The sequence below is a fragment of the Oncorhynchus kisutch genome, linkage group LG13 (genome assembly GCF_002021735.2).
Source record: "Oncorhynchus kisutch isolate 150728-3 linkage group LG13, Okis_V2, whole genome shotgun sequence".
NCBI classification, from domain to species: domain Eukaryota; kingdom Metazoa; phylum Chordata; class Actinopteri; order Salmoniformes; family Salmonidae; genus Oncorhynchus; species Oncorhynchus kisutch.
This window is the reverse complement of record NC_034186.2, coordinates 7,263,066-7,286,063: the sequence shown is the minus strand read 5'-3', so window position 1 is coordinate 7,286,063 and position 22,998 is coordinate 7,263,066. Positions and strand designations below refer to the sequence as shown.

At 43.7% G+C, this 22,998-nt stretch overlaps 1 protein-coding gene across 1 annotated transcript in view; it reads right to left on the bottom strand.

The window, feature by feature from the left end:
- LOC109879506 (rho guanine nucleotide exchange factor 18) overlaps positions 1-22,998 on the bottom strand; it is a 111,580-nt gene that overhangs the window by 47,710 nt on the left and 40,872 nt on the right. The window contains exons 11-20 of the mRNA XM_031838024.1: positions 21,684-21,751; positions 19,831-19,876; positions 17,532-17,721; positions 10,437-10,549; positions 9,738-9,793; positions 5,999-6,083; positions 5,094-5,329; positions 1,245-1,370; positions 704-821; positions 178-432 (exon numbers count right to left, since the gene is read on the bottom strand). Of these exons, the coding sequence (XP_031693884.1) occupies positions 178-432; positions 704-821; positions 1,245-1,370; positions 5,094-5,329; positions 5,999-6,083; positions 9,738-9,793; positions 10,437-10,549; positions 17,532-17,721; positions 19,831-19,876; positions 21,684-21,751 (1,293 nt within the window). The remainder of the gene's footprint in view (positions 1-177; positions 433-703; positions 822-1,244; positions 1,371-5,093; positions 5,330-5,998; positions 6,084-9,737; positions 9,794-10,436; positions 10,550-17,531; positions 17,722-19,830; positions 19,877-21,683; positions 21,752-22,998) is intronic.

Below are 22,998 nucleotides of genomic sequence, written 5' to 3'. Positions count from 1 at the left end.
GCAGGGTTGGGGTCAACTTCATTTAAATTACAGTCAATTCAGAAAGAAAAACTAAATTCCAAATTTTTCCCAATTGAAAAGCATTTGAAGATAATTGGAATTTCTGCGCACTTCCTGAATTGACTGGAGTTGAAATGAAATTGAACCCCGACCCTGACCCGAGGGTCATCCTGTCACCTTTGAGTCTTCCGGAGGCGGCCTTGTGGTTGGCCGTCCCCTCGTGCAGCAGCCTGCGTCGACCCTGGGACAGGTCCTCTCTGTGGAACACACGGCCATCTTTGATCTTGCCGAGGGACTTGGGCTCCATCTTGTGGGCGATGTCTCGGAGTCGCGAGGCCTTCTCATGCAGGTTGACCATGGCATCCACCTGGACGATGCAGTCTTTAATCAGACTAAGAGACCTGGTCAACTCCTCGTGTTCCTCCGTACCCACTGGAGGGAGGAAAGACCCAGACTGACTTCAGACAAACAGAATGTTACGGAGAACTTTTATTTCTCTTAGCTCTTTAGGGTTTTAGGCTGGGTATCCGTAAGGCACTTTGTGACGACTGCTGATGTAAGAAAGGGCTTTATAAAAATACATTTGATTGATTAGGTAAAGGAAATATCATGCTGTTCTTTCTATTCCATTAGTCTAACAGAAAGTTGGGCCTAAATCTCAAGACAGGAGATACATAAATGCTCTGTCTACTGACGTCTGTACCTTCTGTATTCTGCACAATACGTTCCACCAGCACAGGGTACTTGGTGATGCGTTGTGTCACCAGGAGGATACACTCAGTCACTCCTAATCTTCTCACAACGGACAAATTATTGACTTTCTGGAAGAAGAAAAAAAAGGACCATTTAGTGCAATCCCCAAATGTTTCTGGTTACACACAGGAGGCCACAATATCTGGGATGTGAAAAAACCTCACCTTCATAAATAACCCACTGTCATGAATGTTTCACTTCCTCTTTAAAAAAAACTACACTGTAAAAGTAAACAAACACTGTAGTACCTCAAATAATGAATAAAAATATAAAATGTTGATTTCATGGATGGTTCAGTCCTTACATCAATAGCTATTGTTTATGAATTCTAGAGTGGTTACATTTCTCCAGGCTCACCCCTCAGCTTTTGACCCAGAAAAGGAGGCGGGGGGTGACTGCTTTGTATCGTTTCAACTGCAGATAGTTAGCAGATGGGTCCACAATTTTTTGTCAATTTCTCAACTCCAGTAATGGAATCAGTAACAACCAACCCGTATGAGGTTCTGGAACTTCTTGTTGTTGTGTAGTTGCTCCTTGTAGTAGCTGACAGCCTCGGTGTGGTGGCTGCAGAAATCACCATAGTTCTCCTTCATCCGATCCCCTTTCTCACCTGAAAACTGGAGAGGAGACGGGGATAAGATCTGAGGAGACCTTATTCAGCTGATACAACTCTCAGTAGATAGTCTGCCCTGATTACCTTCTCTTTGACAGGTTCAACCAAAGCAAAATATGGTTTGAATATATAGTATGCATTATCCTTTTGAATATATACAGTGCATTCAGAAAGTATTCAGACCCCTTGACTTTCCCCACATTTTGTTACGTTACAGCCTTATTCTAAAATGGATTAAATTGTCCCCCCCCACCCTCATCAATCTACACACAATACCACAAATTGACAAGGCAAATAGTTTTCTTCAGAAATTGCACATTTATTTTAAAAAATAAAACGTTTTATTTTATTTTGACCTTTATTTAACTAGGGAAGTCAGTTAAGAACAAATTCTTATTTTCAATGACGGCCGAGGAACAGTGGGTTAAATGCCTGTTCAGGGGCAGAAGACAGATTTGTACTTTGTCAGCTCGGGGATTCAATCTAGCAACCTTTCGGCTACCTGCCCATCGCTCTAACCACGAGGCTACCTGCCGCCCCTCCACTCTAACCACTAGGCTACCTGCCGCCCCTCCACTCTAACCACTAGGCTACCTGCCGCCCCTCCACTCTAACCACTAGGCTACCTGCCGCCCCTCCACTCTAACCACTAGGCTACCTGCCGCCCCTCCACTCTAACCACTAGGCTACCTGCCGCCCCTCCACTCTAACCACTAGGCTACCTGCCGCCCCTCCACTCTAACCACTAGGCTACCTGCCGCCCCTCCACTCTAACCACTAGGCTACCTGCCGCCCCTCCACTCTAACCACTAGGCTACCTGCCGCCCCTCCACTCTAACCACTAGGCTACCTGCCGCCCCTCCACTCTAACCACTAGGCTACCTGCCGCCCCTCCACTCTAACCACTAGGCTACCTGCCGCCCCTCCACTCTAACCACTAGGCTACCTGCCGCCCCTCCACTCTAACCACTAGGCTACCTGCCGCCCCTCCACTCTAACCACTAGGCTACCCTGCCACCCCATAAGTATTCAGACCTTTTACTCAGTACTTTGTTGAAGCGCCTTGGACGGCGATTAAAGCCTCAAGTTTTCTTGGGTATGACGCTACATCCTCTCAAGCTCTGTCAGGTTGGATGAGGAGTGTTGCTGCACAGCTATTTTCAAGTCTCTCCAAAGATGTTCGATCGGGTTCTAGTCCGTGCTCTGGCTGGGCCACTCAAGGACATTCAGAAACTTGTCCTGAAGCCACTCCTGCGTAGTCTTGGCTGTGTGCTTAGGACTGTTGTCCTGTTGGAAGGCGAACCTTCACCCCAGTCTGGGGTCCTGAGCGCTCTGGAGTAGAGGTCAACCAATTAATCGGAATGGACGATTAATTAGGGCCGATTTCAAGTTTTCATAATCAGAAATCGGTATTTTTGGGCGCCGATTTCCGATTATTAAAATAAATATTATTATTTATTTATTTTTTACTTTTAACTAGGCAAGTCAGTTAAGAACACATTCTTATTTTCAATGACTGCCTAGGAACTGTGGGTTAACTGCCTTGTTCTGGGGCAGAGCGACAGATTCTCACCTTGTCAGCTCAGGGGTTCCAATCTTGCAACCGCACAGTTAACTAGTCCAACGCTCTAACCATTGCACTCCACGAGTAGCCTGCCTGTTACACGAATGCAGTAGAAGCCAAGGTATATTACTAGCTAGCATTAAACTTCTTATAAAAAACAATCAATCATAATCACTAGTTATCACTACTAATCCAGTTTAGCAGGCAATATTAACCAGGTGAAATTGTGTCATTTATCTTGCGTTCATTGCACGCAGAGTCAGGGTATATGCAACAGTTTGGGCTGCCTGGCTAATTGCGAACTAATTTGCCAGAATTTTACGTAATTATCGATGCTTCGAGTGTGGCTGTTGTCGATGTGTTCCTGGTTCGAGCCCAGGTAGGGGCGAGGAGGGGGACGGAAGCTATACTGGCAATACTATAGTGCCTATAAGAACATCCAAAAGTCAAAGGTATATGAAATACAAATGGTATAGAGAGAAATAGTCCTATAAATACTATAATAACTACAACCTAAAACTTCTTACCTTGGAATATTGAAGTCTCATGTTAATAGGAACCACCAACTTTCATATGTTCTCATGTTCTGAGCAAGGAACTTAAACGGTAGCTTTTTTTACATGGCACATATTGCATTTTTACTTTCTTCTCCAACACTTTGGTTTTGCATTATTTAAACCAAATTGAACATGTTTCATTATTTATTTGAGGCTAAATTGATTTTATTGATGTTTTATATTAAGTTAAAATAAGTGTTCATTCAGTATTGTTGTAATTGTCATTATTACAAATTAAAAAGTAAAAAAAAAAAAGAAAAATTGTGTGTGTGTGTATATATATATATATATATATATATATATATTTTTTTTTTTAATAAAAATCGGCCGATTAATCGGTATCGGCTTTTCTTGTCCTCCAATAATCGGTATCGTCGTTGAAAAATCATAATCGGTCGACCTCTACTGTGGAGCAGTACTTTTCTGTACTTTTCTCAGTTCATCGATCCCGCACTCCTGACTAGTCTCCCAGTCCATGCAGCTAAAAATCATTCCCACAGCATGACGCTGCCACCACCATGCTTCACTGTAGGGATGGTGCCAGGTTTCCTCCAGACGTGACGCTTGGCATTCAGGAAAAAGAGTTCAATCTTGGTTTCATCAGACCAGAGAGTCTCGTTTCTCATGGTCTGATAGGCCTTTTGGCAAGCTCCAAGCGGGCAGTCATGTGCCTTTTACTGAGGAGTGGCTTCTGTCTGGCCACTCTACCATAAAGGCCTGATTGGTAGAGTGCTGCAGAGATGGTTGTCCTTAAGGAAATTTCTCCCATCTCCACAGTGTAACTTTAGGGCTCGATCAGTGACCATTGGGTTCTTGGTCACCTCCCTGACCAAGGCCCTTCTCCCCCGATTGCTCAGTTTTCTGGGCAGCCAGCTCTAGGAAGAGTCTTGGTGGTTCCAAGCTACTTCCATTTAAGAATGATGGAGGCCACTGTGTCCTTGGGGACCTTCAATGCTGCAGAATTGTTTTGGTACCGTTCCCCAGATCTGTGCCTCGACACAATCCTGTCTCGGAGCTCTACGGACAATTCCTTCGACCTCATGGCTTGGTTTTTGCTCTGACATGCACTGTCAACTGCAGGACCTTATATAGACAATTGAATTTCCCACAGGTGGACTCCTATAAAGTTGTAGAAACATCTCAAGGATGATCAATGGAAACAGGATGCACCTGAGATCAATGTTAAGTCTCATAGCAAAGGGTCTGAATACTTATGTAAATAAGGTATTCATTTATGTAATACATTTGTAAACATTTCTAAAAGCCTGTTTTCGCTTTCTCATTATGGGGTTTTGTGTGCAGATTAATGATTCGTATGTATTTAATCCATTTTAGAATAAGGCTGTAACGTAACAAAATGTAGGAAAAGTCAAGGGGTCTGAATACTTTCCGTGGGGCACTGTACATTATCTTTTTGTCTTATAAAAGGGGAAGAGGAATTCAGAGAGGAACACTGTTGACGTAATTGGGACACAGTGTCTGATTTGTGGCACTCAACCTGCAAAGTGAACCAAAACACAAGCCAATTCAGTCACTGTGTGTGTGTGTGTGTGTGCGCGTGCTTGTGTATGACTGTACGAGTGTGTGTGGAGTGCGTTGTCTGTACCTGTGTGGTGAGGATGTCAGCGAGTCTCTGTATGTTGTAGTTCCTGTCGCTGCCGGGCTGCGTGGAGTCTCGGCGCCGCTCTTTTAAGCGGGACAGGAAGCTTGTGTGCAGCTCCAGCAGGCTCTCTAGGCGCGGGAACAGCTCGTCCATCTGGAGGTGCTCCTTCAGCTCCCTCATGTAAACACGCAGCATGATCTTCAGGGTCCGTACGTGGTGCATCTCTGTCTGCATCAGCTCTGTCGGGAGACGGACGGTTCAACATCTAGTTTGTCTTTAAAAAGGCATTTCCTTTTCAACCATAATTGACTTTAGGTGAATAATAAAACAATGGCAAGTCCAGACAAACAGAAAAACGGTACGAGTTCCTCCATATCTCTACTGTAGCTTAACCACGGAAATGTAACTACATAAACACAACGAAAGTGGTATGAGTTCCTCCATGTCTCTACTGTAGCTTAACCACGGAAATGTAACTACATAAACACAACGAAAGTGGTATGAGTTCCTCCATATCTCTACTGTTGCTTAACCACGGAAATTTAACTATATAAACAACGAAAGTGGTACGAGTTCCTCCATATCTCTACTGTAGCTTAACCACGGAAATGTAACTACATAAACACAACGAAAGTGGTACGAGTTCCTCCATATCTCCACTGTAGCTTAACCACGGAAATGTAACTATATAAACACAACGAAAGTGGTACGAGTTCCTCCATATCTCTACTGTTGCTTAACCACGGAAATGTAACTACATAAACACAACGAAAGTGGTACGAGTTCCTCCATATCTCTACTGTTGCTTAACCACGGAAATGTAACTATATAAACACAACGAAAGCCTAAATGTAAAAGACTAAATGTAACATGAAATGTCAAAAAACATAGAAGACGGTGAACTGTACCGTAGATAACGTCTTGTCTCTTGACCGTCTCCTTGGTGTATTTCTTCAGGTAGTGCTGGTCCACAGCCAGACTCCATGACTCCACCTATAATATACAATACATTAGATCATTCAATAAATAATAATATTGTATATTTGTGTATAATGTTAACATACAGTACCAGTCAGGTTTGGACACCTACTCATTCAAGAGTTTTTATTTTTACTATTTTCTACATTGTAGAATAATAGCGAAGACATCAAAACTATGAAATAACACATATGGAATCATGTAGTAACCAACAAAAAGTGTTAAACAAATCAAAATATATTTTATATTTGAGATTCTTCAGTAGCCACCCTTTGCCTAGATGATAGCTTTGCACACTCTTGGCATTCTCTCAACCAGTTTCATGAGGAATGCTTTTCCAACAATCTTGAAAGTGTTCCCACATATGGTGAGCAGTTGTTGGCTGCTTTTTCTTCACTCTGCGGTCCAACTCATCCCAAACCATCTCAATTGGGTTGAGGTCGGGTGATTGTGAAGGCCAGGTCATCTGATGCAGCACTCCATCACTCTCCTTCTTGATCAAGTAGCCCTTACACAGCATGAGGTGTGTTTGGGGTCATTGTCCTGTTGAAAAAAATATATATCCTAGTCCCACTGAGCGCAAACCAGATGGGATGGCGTATCGATGCAGAATATTGTGGTAGCCACGCTGGTTTAGTGTTCCTTGAATTCTAAATAAATCACTGACAGTGTTACCAGCAAAGCACCCCCACACAATCACACCTCCTCCTCCACACGTCACGGTGGGAACCACACATGCAGAGATCATCCGTTCATCTACTCTGCGTCTCAAAGGCTGGAACCAAAAATCTCAAATTTGGACTCCTCAGACCAAATTACACATTTCCACCGGTCTAATGTCCATTGCTCATGTTTCTTGGCCCAAGCAAGTCTCTTCTTCTTATTGGTGTCCTTTAGTAGTGGTTTCTTTGCAGTAATTAGACCATGAAGGACTGATTCACGCAGTCTCCTCTGAACTGTTAATGTTGAGATGTGTCCGTTACTTGAACTCTGTGAAGCATTTATTCGGGCTGCAATCCGAGGCTGGTAACTCTAATGAACTTATCCTCTGCAGCAGAGGTAACTCTGGGTCTTCCTTCCCTGTGGTGGTCTTCATGAGAGCCAATTTCATCATATAGATTGATGGTTTTTGCAACTGCAGTTGAAGAAACTGTCAATTTTTGTCTTAAAGTCTTAAGTCTTAAATTAACTGTTGTTAATCTTTGCTTATTTGAACAGTTCTTGCCATAATATGGACTTGGTCAATAGGGCCATCTTCTGTATACCACCCTTACCTTGTCACAATACAACTGATTGGCTGAAATGCATTAGGAAGGAAATAAATTCCACAAATTAACAAGACACACCTGTTAATTGAAATGCATTCCAGGTGACTACCTCAGGAAGCTGGTTGAGAGAATGCCAAGTGTGTGCAAAGCTGTCATCAAGGCAAAGGGTGGCTACTTTGAAGAGTGTGTGTGTGTGTATATTACACACACACAGATGAAGTCGGAAGTTTACATACACTTCGGTTGGAGTCATTAAGACTTGTTTTTCGACCACTCCACAAATTTCTTGTTAAACTATAGTTTTGGCAAGTCGCTTAGAACATCTACTTTGTACATGACAAGTAATTTTTCCAACAATTGTTTACAGACAGATTATTTCACTTATAATTCATTGTATCACAAATCCAGTGGGTCAGAAGTTTACATACACCAAGTTGACTGTGCCTTTAAACTCAGTGCCTCTTTGCTTGACATCATGGGAAAATCAAAAGAAATCAGCCAAGACCCCAGAAAAAAATTGTAGACCTCCACAAGTCTAGTTCATTCTTGGGAGCAATTTCCAAACGCCTGAAGGTACTACATTCATCTGTACAAACAATAGTACGCAAGTATAAACACCATGGGACCACGCAGCCGTCATATCACTCAGGAAAGAGATGTGTACTGTCTCTTAGAGATGAACGTACTTTGGTGCGAAAAGTGCAAATCAATCCCAGAACAACAGCAAAGGACCTTGTGAAGATGCTGGAGGAAACAGGTACCAAAGTATCTATATCCACAGTAAAACGAGTCCTATATCGACATAACCTGAAAGGCCGCTCAGCAAGGAAGAAGTCAATGCTCCAAAACCGCCATAAAAAAGCCAGACTACGGTTTGCAACTGCACATGGGGACAAAGAATGTACTTTTTGGAGAAATGTCCTCTGGTCTGATGAAACAAAAATATAACTGTTTGGCCATAATGACCACCGTTATGTTTGGAGGAAAAAAGGGGAGGCTTCCAAGCCGAAGAACACCATCCCAAATGTGAAGAACGGGGGTGGCAGCATCATGTTGTGGGGGGGCTTTGCAGCAGGAGGTACTGGTGCACTTCACAAAATAGATGGCATCATGAGGACGGAAAATTATGTGGATATATTGAAGCAACATCTCAAGACATCAGTCAGGAAGTTAAAGCTTGGTTGCAAATGGGTCTTCCAAATGGACAATGACCCCAAGCAAACTTCCAAAGTTGTGGCAAAACGGCTTAAAAACAACAAAGTCAGGGCCTCCCGGGTGGCGCAGTGGTCTAGGGCACTGCATCGCTAGCTGTGCCACCAGAGACTCTGGGTTTGCGCCCAGGCTCTGTTGCAGCCGGCCGCGACCGGGAGGTCCGTGGGGCGACGCACAATTGGCCTAGCGTCGTCCGGGTTAGGGAGGGTTGGGCCGGTAGGGATATCCTTGTCTCATCGCGCACCAGCGACTCCTGTGGCGGGCCGGGCGCAGTGCGCGCTAACCAAGGTCGCCAGGTGCACGGTGTTTCCTCCGACACATTAAATTAATGATGGACTGTTGTTGACTTCTGGGTTGGATGCGCGCTGTGTTAAGAAGCAGTGCGGCTTGGTTGGGTTGTGTTTCGGAAGACACATGGCTTTCGACCTTCGTCTCTCCCGAGCCCGTACAGGAGTTGTAGCAACCACGAAAAAGGGGGTTAAAAAAACAAACATTGGAGTGGCCATCACAAAGCCCTGACCTCAAACCTATAGAACATTTGTGGGCAGAACTGAAACCCGTGTGCGAGCATGGAGGCCAACAAACCTGACTCAGTTACACCAGCTCTGTTAGGAGGAATGGGCCAAAATTCACCAAACTTACTGTGGGAAGCTTGTGGAAGGCTACCCGAAACATTTAACCCAAGGTACACTCAATTAGTATGTAAACTTCTGACCCACTGGGAATGTGATGAAAGAAAGAAATCACTCTCCACTATTATGCTGACATTTCACATTCTTAAAATAAAGTGGTGATCCTAAATGACCTAAGACAAGGAATTTTTACTAGGACTAAATGTCAGGAATTGCAAAAAACTGAGTTTAAATGTATTTGGCTAAGGTGTATGTAAACTTCAGACTTCAGCTGTGTGCATGTATATATATATATATATACACACACAAGGGACCAACGCTTTACATGTTGCGGCAGCGTACCCTAGTGGTTAGAGCGTTGGGCTAGTAACCGGAAGGTTGCGAGTTCAAACCCCCGAGCTGACAAGGTACAAATCTGTCGTTCTGCCCCTGAACAGGCAGTTAACCCACTGTTCCTAGGCCGTCATTGAAAATAAGAATGTGTTCTTAACTGACTTGCCTAGTTAAATAAAGGTCAAATAAAAATTAAAACATTTGAGTGTATAATAATATAATACCTCCAGGTCCTGGGCATCAGACTCCAGATCAGCTCGAAATGCAGAGTAGTATGCATCTGGGTTAGGGGAGGAGCACGGAACAACACAGCTCAAATGATTAGTGTGTGTGTGCAGCACAAAGCAACTCAAACTGTATTTTGAATGTAATCAATAGGTGAGGTTTGTAATTGTCGCATCATATGATTTACCAATGTGTGCAATTCAATGTTAACAGTAATAATCCGAGCCACGCACCGGTCAGTAAAACCCATACTGATCTACCACGGTCCTGTGTGGATGCCTGGTTGTCTTCCCACTTTAGCAGCTCTAGGAGCTACAGGACTCCCAGACAGCCTAGGCTAGCGGTCTCTCCTCCACACACAGGCTTAAATGAAACTGGCCCCATCTCTCTCCCCATAGCCCACAATATCTACATGTCAGTTACATAACTTACTGTAACAGACAACAACCCCCTCCTATTATAGCTACCGTCCTGCAGGCTCTCCAACCCTAATCTAACACACCTGATTCTACTAATCAGCTGCTCACCAGGATTCAGCTGAATCAAGTTAGTTACAACAGGGTTGGTGCAAAAGCCTGCACACCCAGTAGCAGTTGTCCACCCTCGCTCCGGGTACGGCACCCTCGCCCCGGGTACGGCACCCTCGCCCCGGGTATCTAAGCTGCGACGAGCAGCAGTTCCCTCTCTAACCTACTCACCTTCTACAACGATGGAGTCAGTGGTGGATGGGGCCAGGGAGACGGCGTCCTCATTGAAGCGCTTGAGCCCGGAGCGTAGGCTGTCCGGTTCGTCCATGTCCCCTGAGAGGGATCTGAAAGAGGAGCGACACAGGTCTAGAGTGGCATAAACACTGAACATACTGAGAGAGACTAACGGACTTGTACAGACGACAGACTACTGTACACTCGCACTACAGACACAGCTGAAGACACAGAGAGACTACATTAACAATACGAGACCACGGGACACAGGGACGGACAGCTAGGGCTAGACGGGCGGCTAGGGCTAGACGGACGGCTAAACGGATGGCTACGGCTAGACGGACGGCTAGGGCTAGACGGACGGCTAAAGACAACAGCAGTCCAGGGAGTCATAGTCTACATGCTAAGAGAGACTACATTAACAATACGAGACCACGGGACACAGGGACGGACGGCTAGGGCTAGACGGACGGCTAGGGCTAGACGGACGGCTAGGGCTAGACGGACGGCTAGGGCTAGACGGACGGCTAGACGGACGGCTAGGGCTAGACGGACGGCTAGGGCTAGACGGACGGCTAGGGCTAGACGGACGGCTAGGGCTAGACGGACGGCTAGGGCTAGACGGACGGCTAGGGCTAGACGGACGGCTAGGGCTAGACGGACGGCTAGGGCTAGACGGACGGCTACGGCTAGACGGACGGCTACGGCTACGGCTAGACGGCGGCTAAAGACAACAGCAGTCCAGGGGGTCATAGTCTACATGCTAAGAGAGACTACATTACAACCACCACTACCACAAAATGACAACACAGCTTCAAGCCTCCCTCCTGCAGCCTGTCTACGACAGCGCTGGCTGTTTACAGGTCTGTAGCTGCTGCATTGCATCTCTATTAATATCATCACAGAGAAGTAGACAAAATCATTTAAGCTGACAGGCAAGAAAGTAGAAATAGTCACAATTTACACACACCACAGCCACCAGAATCTGTTCACAAAGGTAAAATACAGACAGTAAAGGTGCATCAGAGACAGAGACGAAATAACAGCTTCTATCACCATCAGACTGTTGAACAGCTTCTATCACCATCAGACTGTTGAACAGCTTCTATCACCATCAGACTGTTGAACAGCTTCTATTACCATCAGACTGTTGAACAGCTTCTATCACCATCAGACTGTTGAACAGCTTCTATCACCATCAGACTGTTGAACAGCTTCTATCACCATCAGACTGTTTAAAAGCCATCATTAGCAGTCTACAAGGTGATGTAGACTTACAAGACACAAGCTATCACACCCCCATCATATACACCCACCCTCACACACTGCTGCTGTAGAGACATTGAAACTCTGGTCACTTCGCGTTTCACACTGCGTATTTAAATACTGTATCCTCGACGTAGCTCATCATAATATCTCTACTAGTGTACATTGTATTTTAAATGACACTATTTATTTATTACACTGGATTCTTACCATGGCGTAGTCTAATATATTGACTGCAGTACATATTTCCTAGCTGATTGTACATTCTCCCGGTGTACAAACACCGGCTTCCCTCTGGTCAGAGCAGACCGGGATCTAACCGTCACAGGTTAACAAGACGGGGTCATCTGCCTGCTTGTCAGGGACCAGTGGTGTAAATGGATCCTGGTAAGAGAGACACTCTGTACCCCCCGACATTGAATTGCTTCCTGTGTCACTGTGACCTTACTATCTGCTCCGTGAGTTCCCCCAATTCGTTGTTACCGTTGTGTACATTCAACCAAAAGATAATATAACAAAAGGGCATCAGAGATTATATATAATCTGTCACAGATTATATGACGCACCCACATTTTGTAGTTGTGTTTTTTAACAACTGTACTTTGCACAAAGTCCTGCGCACATACCACCAGAATGTGAAATGTCACACTAGGAAAAATGAGACACTTGATTTGTGCTATTTGGAAAATACCAAATGCGTTCTCTGCCACCAACACAACTCCCCTGGGGAAATCAGACCACAATGTTATAGAAACCTACAGTTACAACTACCTCAGGCCAACCTACTGTCGCCTCCTGGAGAGGGAGAAACCTACAGTTACAACTACCTCAGGCCAACCTACTGTCGGCTGCTAGAGAGGGAGAAACCTACAGTTACAACTGCCTCAGGCCAACCTACTGTCGGCTGCTAGAGAGGGAGAAACCTACAGTTACAACTGCCTCAGGCCAACCTACTGTCGGCTGCTAGAGAGGGAGAAACCTACAGTTACAACTGCCTCAGGCCAACCTACTGTCGGCTGCTAGAGAGGGAGAAACCTACAGTTACAACTACCTCAGGCCAACCTACTGTCGCCTCCTGGAGAGGGAGAAACCTACAGTTACAACTACCTCAGGCCAACCTACTGTCGCCTCCTGGAGAGGGAGAAACCTACAGTTACAACTGCCTCAGGCCAACCTACTGTCGGCTGCTAGAGAGGGAGAAACCTACAGTTACAACTGCCTCAGGCCAACCTACTGTCGGCTGCTAGAGAGGGAGAAACCTACAGTTACAACTACCTCAGGCCAACCTACTGTCGCCTCCTGGAGAGGGAGAAACCTACAGTTACAACTACCTCAGGCCAACCTACTGTCGCCTCCTGGAGAGGGAGAAACCTACAGTTACAACTGCCTCAGGCCAACCTACTGTCGGCTGCTAGAGAGGGAGAAACCTACAGTTACAACTGCCTCAGGCCAACCTACTGTCGGCTGCTAGAGAGGGAGAAACCCACAGTTAAACGGTCTAGATCTGGCACGACAACAGTATCACTCGTCTCCAGGGGTGTTTTGACTGTACTATGTGAGAGGCATTTGAGGACAGCAGCTCTGATCTGGATGAACTCACAGATGTTGTTTCAGACTAATGTAAACTTCTGTGTTGAGTCAGTTGTGCCACTAAAACCTGTACAATCTTCCCTAACAATAAGCCTTGGGTATCAAAACAACTAAAATCACTACTTAATAGGAAGAAGGCAGTTTATGCCGAGGGTGATGGACAGGCTTTAAGAGATGTACACCATGAGATCAGTTCATTCTGAGGGTGATAAACAGGCTTTAAGAGATGTACACTGTGAGATCAGTTCATGCTGAGGGTGATAAACAGGCTAAGAGATGTACACTGTGAGATCAGTTCATGCTGAGGGTGATGGACAGGCTTTAAGAGATGTACACCATGAGATCAGTTTATGCTGAGGGTGATGGACAGGCTTTAAGAGATGTACAACGTGAGATCAGTACATGCTGAGGGTGATAGACAGGATGTAAGAGATGTACAACGTGAGATTAGTTTATGCTGAGGGTGATAGACAGGATGTAAGAGATGTACAATGTGAGATCAGTTCATGCTGAGGGTAAGAGACAGGCTTTAAGAGATGTACAACGTGAGATTAGTTTATGCTGAGGGTGATAGACAGGTTGTAAGAGATGTACAATGTGAGATCAGTTCATGCTGAGGGTAAGAGACAGGCTTTAAGAGATCAAAAGACAGATACTGGTGGACAAGGAGGCATACAAGCAAAGGGTGGAGAGGAGCCTCTCCTCAGGAAACTCAAGGGTGGCCTGGCAAGGGATTAAATCTATGGCTAGTGCCCCCCACAAAGGCAGGGGAAAAACCAGTGCTGACCTTAGGCTGTCCTCAGGGATGTGTTTTGTCCCCACGCCACCACCAACACAGGCTCTCCTCAGGGATGTGGTTTATCTGCACTCCACCACCAACACAGGCTCCCCTCAGGGATGCATTTTGCCCCCACAGGGATGTGTTTTGTCCCCACTCCACCACCAACACAGGCTCTCCTCAGGGATGTGGTTTGTCTGCACTCCACCACCAACACAGGCTCCCCTCAGGAATGTGTTTTGTCCCCACTCCACAGGAATGCGTTTTGTCCCCACTCCTCAGGGATGCGTTTTGTCCCCACTCCACCACCCACAGGGATGTGTTTTGTCCCCACTCCACCACCCACAGGAATGCGTTTTGTCCCCACTCCACCACCCACAGGAATGCGTTTTGTCCCCACTCCTGTACATCTTGTACACTAATAGTTGTACTAGTTCTCAGACACCTCGTTAAGTTCTCTGAAGACACCGCCTTTATCAGCATGTTGCATGATGACAAGGAACATCATGGCCCGGTCCTAAATTACTCTGTAGAGTGGTGTGACCAATCACACTTGGTCCTCAATACCAACAAGACCAAAGAGATGTACGCTTCCTGAAGCCTATGCCACCTCTGCAACATCTATCAGAGGTCAGAACAGAGATTGTAGAGGAAGACAAGTATCTGGGTGTCCTCTTGGACAATAAGCTTCAGTGGAGTAAATGTACAGACCTGATCTACATAAAGAGTCAGAGACTGTTAACTACTACAGCTGACATAGAATAGTATGTCTAGAGTCTATAACTACTACAGCTGACATAGTATGTAGAGTCTATAACTACTACAGCTGACATAGTATGTAGAGCCTATAACTACTACAGCTGACATGTATAGAGTCTATAACTACTACAGCTGACATAGTATGTAGAGCCTATAACTACTACAGCTGACATAGAATAGTATGTCTAGAGTCTATAACTACTACAGCTGACATAGTATGTAGAGTCTATAACTACTACAGCTGACATAGTATGTAGAGCCTATAACTATTACAGCTGACATAGTATGTAGAGCCTATAACTACTACAGCTGACATAGTATGTAGAGCCTATAACTACTACAGCTGACATGTATAGAGTCTATAACTACTACAGCTGACATAGTATGTAGAGCCTATAACTACTACAGCTGACATAGAATAGTATGTCTAGAGTCTATAACTACTACAGCTGACATAGTATGTCTAGAGTCTATAACTACTACAGCTGACATAGTATGTCTAGAGTCTATAACTACTACAGCTGACATAGTATGTAGAGCCTATAACTACTACAGCTGACATAGTATGTAGAGCCTATAACTACTACAGCTGACATAGTATGTATAGAGTCTATAACTACTACAGCTGACATAGTATGTAGAGCCTATAACTACTACAGCTGACATGTATAGAGTCTATAACTACTACAGCTGACATAGTATGTAGAGCCTATAACTACTACAGCTGACATAGAATAGTATGTCTAGAGTCTATAACTACTACAGCTGACATAGAATAGTATGTCTAGAGTCTATAACTACTACAGCTGACATAGTATGTCTAGAGTCTATAACTACTACAGCTGACATAGTATGTAGAGCCTATAACTACTACAGCTGACATAGAATAGTATGTCTAGAGTCTATAACTACTACAGCTGACATAGTATGTCTAGAGTCTATAACTACTACAGCTGACATAGTATGTCTAGAGTCTATAACTACTACAGCTGACATAGTATGTAGAGCCTATAACTACTACAGCTGACATAGTATGTAGAGCCTATAACTACTACAGCTGACATAGTATGTATAGAGTCTATAACTACTACAGCTGACATAGTATGTAGAGCCTATAACTACTACAGCTGACATAGAATAGTATGTCTAGAGTCTATAACTACTACAGCTGACATACTATTCTATGTCTAGAGTCTATAACTACTACAGCTGACATAGTATGTAGAGTCTATAACTACTACAGCTGACATGTATAGAGTCTATAACTACTACAGCTGACATAGTATGTAGAGCCTATAACTACTACAGCTGACATAGAATAGTATGTCTAGAGTCTATAACTACTACAGCTGACATAGAATAGTATGTCTAGAGTCTATAACTACTACAGCTGACATAGTATGTAGAGCCTATAACTACTACAGCTGACATAGTATGTAGAGCCTATAACTACTACAGCTGACATAGAATAGTATGTCTAGAGTCTATAACTACTACAGCTGACATAGAATAGTATGTCTAGAGTCTATAACTACTACAGCTGACATAGTATGTAGAGTCTATAACTACTACAGCTGACATAGTATGTAGAGTCTATAACTACTACAGCTGACATGTATAGAGTCTATAACTACTACAGCTGACATAGAATAGTATGTCTAGAGTCTATAACTACTACAGCTGACATAGTATGTAGAGCCTATAACTACTACAGCTGACATAGTATGTAGAGCCTATAACTACTACAGCTGACATAGAATAGTATGTCTAGAGTCTATAACTACTACAGCTGACATAGAATAGTATGTCTAGAGTCTATAACTACTACAGCTGACATAGTATGTAGAGTCTATAACTACTACAGCTGACATGTATAGAGTCTATAACTACTACAGCTGACATGTATAGAGCCTATAACTACTACAGCTGACATAGAATAGTATGTCTAGAGTCTATAACTACTACAGCTGACATAGTATGTAGAGTCTATAACTACTACAGCTGACATAGAATAGTATGTCTAGAGTCTATAACTACTACAGCTGACATAGAATAGTATGTATAGAGTCTATAACTACTACAGCTGACATAGTATGTAGAGTCTATAACTACTACAGCTGACATAGAATAGTATGTCTAGAGTCTATAACTACTACAGCTGACATAGTATGTATAGAGCCTATAACTACTACAGCTGACATAGTATGTAGAGCCTATAACTACTACAGCTGACATAGTATGTAGAGCCTATAACTACTACAGCTGACATAGTATGTAGAGCCTATAACTACTACAGCTGACATAGAATAGTATGTCTAGAGTCTATAACTACTACAGCTGACATAGAATAGTATGTCTAGAGTCTATAACTACTACAGCTGACATAGTATGTAGAGTCTATAACTACTACAGTTGACAGAACAGTATGTCTAGAGTCTATAACTACTACAGCTGACATAGAATAGTATGTCTAGAGTCTATAACTACTACAGCTGACATAGTATGTAGCGTCTATAACTACTACAGCTGACAGAACAGTATGTATAGAGCCTTTACCTATAGAGTAGAGTTGGGACAACAAACCTAAAACTTTTATGCAGAATCTTTGGTTCTATGAACCATCCACTTATTGACCAGCAGCATAGTTTGTGTTGCCTATTGATTAATTGGCCAGGTGGTGAGTTGTTCTTGCTACTAACCCGGTGTGGCTGTTGTGGCTGTGGTTGAGGCTGAGGCTGGCTGCAGCAGTATGGCTGGAGGAAGAGCTGTTGAAGGCGGCTGAGGCAGGCTGAGCACTGGGTCCCCGCGGGGTGAGGGTCATGCCTGGGATGCGCGGAGAACCGGAGGGGCAATCAAGGGCCGTAGAAGACTGGTCCCGATCCCTCAGGGCTGGGGAGACATGAGAGATGGTTAGAGCACTGCTGGACCCCCAGTAATGCTGCAGTCAGGCTCTACACTGAACCCTGCAGGAAGTGACTGGTGAGGTTGTCTCTGTGCATCAGCACTCAGACAGACCCCACGAGGGCCCCCTGGACATTGCAGCCCAGACAGGCCCCACGAGGGCCCCCTGGACATTGCAGCCCAGACAGACCACACGAGGAATCCCTGGACATTGCAGCCCAAACAGACCACACGAGGAGCCCCTGGACATTGCAGCCCAGACAGGGCCCCCTGGACATTGCAGCCCAGACAGGGCCCCCTGGACATTGCAGCCCAGACAGGGCCCCCTGGACATTGCAGCCCAGACAGGGCCCCCTGGACATTGCAGCCCAGACAGGGCCCCCTGGACACTGCAGCCCAGACAGACTGTCTGAAAATAGCAAAAAATCAACAAAAGTACTGAATAAAGGGTCTGAATACTTATGTAAAATGTGATATTTTCGTTTCTTTATTTGTAATAAATGTGCTTTGTCATAATGTGTGTGTAACATTTAATCCATTTTTAGAATAAGGCTGTAACGTTTACAGAATGTGGAGAGAAAAAAAAAATCGCCTCCCTGGAGTCTGTCGGCTCGCTTGAACACACGTCAGAGGTTTTAATAAAAGGCTAGCGCTGGCATTCGAGAATACACCAGAAACGGGCCAATATGAGAATCTTTGCATCAATGTTAACTTTATAAAACCAGGTGAGTTTCTTACATTTGGTATTTTTTTATATTTTTACACATAAATTCACAATGTTTCATGTTTCCAAAACCAAAACATTTAAATAAAAAATATTTGTGATGTTTTGAGATCTGATGTTTGGGGAAAGATTGTATAAGGTCAAAAGAGCCAAGAGCTCCCACTTGTAGTATCTCAAATAACTTGAAGCCTTAAGTGGAAAGCTGTCCATTCTCCCCTGCCCGGCTGCAACGACAGAGTTCCGGGCGTGGATTCTCAATCCTAGTAACCCGTGGTGATATCAAAATACTAGCGATTTTAACTGCGCAACGTTCTATTTTCTACCGAGATTGCAAAACAACAACTGAGAAATTATCTTTTTACTGTCAGTTTGTTTTAAACCATGAGTCTTGTGGTCTGTATTGTCCAATCACAGAGCATACAAGTCATGTGATCATGTGACATCACGTGTTCACCATCAGATCACATGACTTGTCTTTCCTTCTACTTCCTTGTCCATCTCCTCTCATCACTCTCTTGCCTTCTCGTTGTCACCCCTCTCTATCCCCCATGTTCCTTCCCTCCTCTCCTACCTTGCATCCATAGGCCAAAACAGGGCTGACCAATCACAGGGCAGCATGGTGGAGGTAAACAAACAGAGGCTATATAACTGTCTCCAACCCATCTCCAGGACCGGTCTATTTCTGGTTGGGATGGAGACAGCCTCCACACTGCCCTGTTATTAGTCAGTTGAGCCAATCGGTTTGTTGCATATGGATGCCAAGCCGAGGAGGAGTGAGAATGGGGAGACGAGGAGGGAAGTAGAGATAGGAAAAGTACGGGGGGGGGAGTATGGGGGGGGGGGGGGGAGAAAATATGGGAGAGGGAATGGGGAGAGGAGAATTGGGACAAGGGGCGAGGAGAATTGGGACAAGAGGAGAGGGGAGAGAGGGAATGGAGAGAGGAGAAGATAATTGCGACAGGAGGGGAGAGGGGGAATGTGGAGAGGGGGAATGTGGAGAGGGGGAATGTGGAGAGGGGGAATGTGGAGAGGGGAAATGGGGAGAGGGGAAATGGGGAGAGGAGAGGGGGAATGGGGAGAGGATGTGATCATTCCAATGTTGTAGCTTTGAAGGGCGAAAAGTTAGCGTGTGTGTGTGTGTTCTTGTTCTAACCTTGTGGGGACCTGAAATCCCCAAAAGACCCCACAAGGAAAGTAAAACAAGTCAAATTCTCCCTCGTGGGGACATTTCCCACATCCCCAGGAGGATAAGGCTATTTTAAGCTTAGGGGTTTAGTTACAAGTAGGGTAATAGTTAAGGTTAGGTTAGGGGTTTTTAGGTCCCCACGAGGATAACAAAAGTGTGTGTGTGTGTGTGTATTTTTTCCACTCACCGAGGATCGGCGACGCTGTTGTGGAGGTCCTATGCAGAGAATCCTTCTATCAGGAGAAAAACACAAGTTTCAAGCGGAGAATTATATACAGTGCCTTCAGAGTGTATTCACACCCCTAGACTTTATCTGAATGTTTATGGTTACAGACTGAATTTTAAATGGACTAAATTGAGATTTGGCACTAGCCTACACACCATACCCTAAAATATCAGTGGAATTATTTTTACACATTTTTACAAAATTAATTTTCAAAAATGTCTTGAGTCAATAAGTATTCAACCCCATTGTTGTGTTCTAAATAAATTCAGGAGTAAAAATGTGCTTTTGTTATAAGTTACAATTGTTTTATTTAACCTTTATTTAACAAGGCAAGTCAGTTAAGAACAAATTCTTAATTACAATGACGGCCTCCTGTGGGGACGGGGGCTCGGATCTAAAGAAAATAGTGTAATGTGTAATAGTTATAGTGTTATGTATGTAATGTTATAGTGTAATAGTGTAATGTGGACTCACTCTCAATAAGTGTTTAACACGATTTTTGAATGACACAATTATCTGTGGTACAGAGATTATGTAAAGGTCCCTCAGTCTAGCAGTGAATTTCAAACAGATTCAACCACAAAGACCAGTGAGGTTTTCCAATGCCTCACAAAGAAGGGCACTTATTGGTAGATGGGTAAAAATATTTTAAAAAGGAGACATTGAATACCCCTTTGAGCATGGTGAAGTTATTAATTACACTTTGGATCGTGTATCAAAACACCCAGTCACTACGAAGATACAGGCGTCCTTCCTAACTCAGATAGGAGAAAACTGAGGATGGAACAACATTGTAGTTACTCCACAATACTAACCTAATTGACAAAGTGAAAAGAAGGAAGAATACAAATATTCCGTAACATGCATCCTGTTTGCTATAAGGCACTAAAGTAATCCTGCAAAAAAAAATCATAAAAATAATTAACTATTTTTCCTGAATACAGTGTTATGTTTGGGGCAAATCCAATTCAACACATTACGGAGTACCACTCTCCATATTGTCAAGTATCATGTCATGGGTATGCTTGTAATAGTTAAGGACTGGGGAGTTTTTCAGGATGAAAAATAAACTGAATGGAGCTAAGCACAGGCAAAAATCCTAGAGGAAAACCTGGCTCATTCTGTTTTCCATCAGACACTGGGCGATGAAGTCACCTTTCAGCAGGACAATAACCTAAACACGAGGCCAAATCTACACTGGAGTTGCTTACCAAGAACACAGTGAATGTTCCTGAGTGGACAAATTACAGTTTTTCCTTAAACTTGATAGAAAATATATGGCAAGACCTGAAAATGGTTCTCTAGCAATGTTCAACAACCAATTTGACAGAGCTTGAAGAACTTTGAAAGGAATAAACGGACCAAATGTTTCCCAATTCAGGTGAAGGAAAGCTCTTAGAGACTTACCCAGAAAGGTGACTAACATGCCAAAAGGTGACTAACATGTATTGACTCAGGGGGTTGAACATTTATCTAAGCAAGATATTAGTGTATTTTTTTTATTTTCTACATATTTTTTTAATACAAAATATTAGAATTTTACTTCCACTGACAAAAAAAAAAGAAAAGACAAATCAATTTGCATCCCACTTTGTAACAACAAAACATGGAAAAAGCCAAATGGTGTAAACTTGCTGTAACGAAGCAAAGACATGGACAACGTTAAATTGGAGGGAGAGAACCACTTAAGACGCTTCGCATTGGCAAAACGAAGGACATTACCTTGCTCGTAAGTGCAAGACATTTGGGATCTAAATTAGTAGGTGTGAATAACTAAAAAAAGTATTCAGGAGTGCTGACCATTGGACACATACCTTGTTCTTGCTGCTGTTACACTCAGCTAGTAGCGTCCGACAACTCTTGTGAACGTTCACTGCACAGTCTGCAAAACAGAGAGAGGAGAAATGAGTCAAATTTTTCAATTCAAACTTTATTTTCAGTTACAAAACAAATCTAAAAATACATTTGAAAAGCATTGGAGTTTTTATTTATTTATTTCACCGTTATTTAACCAGGTAGACAAGTTGAGAACAAGTTCTCATTTACAACTGAGACCTGGCCAAGATAAAGCAAAGCAATTCCGACACAAACAGAGTTACACATGGAGTAAACAACAACACAGAGTTACACATGGAGTAAACAACAACACAGAGTTACACGTGGAATAAACAACAACACAGAGTTACACATGGAGTAAAACAAAACACAGTCAATAATACAGTATAAACAAGTCTATATACGATGTGAGCAAATGAGGTGAGATAAGGGAGGTAAAGGCAACAAAAAAAAGGCCATGGTGGCAAAGTAAATACAATATAGCAAGTAAATCACTGGAATGGTAGATTTGCAGTGGAAGAATGTGCAAAGGAGCAAAATAAATAAATAAATACAGTAGGGGGAGAGGTAGTTGTTTGGGCTAAATTATAGATGGGCTATGTACAGGTGCAGTAATCTGTGAGCTGCTCTGACAGTTGGTGCTTAAAGCTAGTGAGGGAGATAAGTGTTTCCAGTTTCAGAGATTTTTGTAGTTCGTTCCAGTCATTGGCAGCAGAGAACTGGAAGGAGAGGCGGCCAAAGAAAGAATTGGTTTTGGGGGTGACTAGAGAGATATACCTGCTGGAGCGTGTGCTACAGGTGGGAGATGCTATGGTGACCAGCGAGCTGAGATAAGGGGGGACTTTACCTAGCAGGGTCTTGTAGATGACATGGAGCCAGTGGGTTTGGCGACGAGTATGAAGCGAGGGCCAGCCAACGAGAGCGTACAGGTCGCAATGGTGGGTAGTATATGGGGCTTTGGTGATAAAACGGATTGCACTGTGATAGACTGCATCCAATTTGTTGAGTAGGGTATTGGAGGCTATTTTGTAAATGACATCGCCGAAGTCGAGGATTGGTAGGATGGTCAGTTTTACAAAGGTGTTTGGCAGCATGAATGAAAGAGGCTTTGTTGCGAAATAGGAAGTCAATTCTAGATTTAATTTTGGATTGGAGTTTGATGTGAGTCTGGAAGGAGAGTTTACAGTCTAACCAGACACCTAGGTATTTCTAGTTGTCCACATAACATTGAGTACATTACAAAACATGATAATTAATATCCTATTTTCCCCAAACTTAGAAATGTTTGCACAT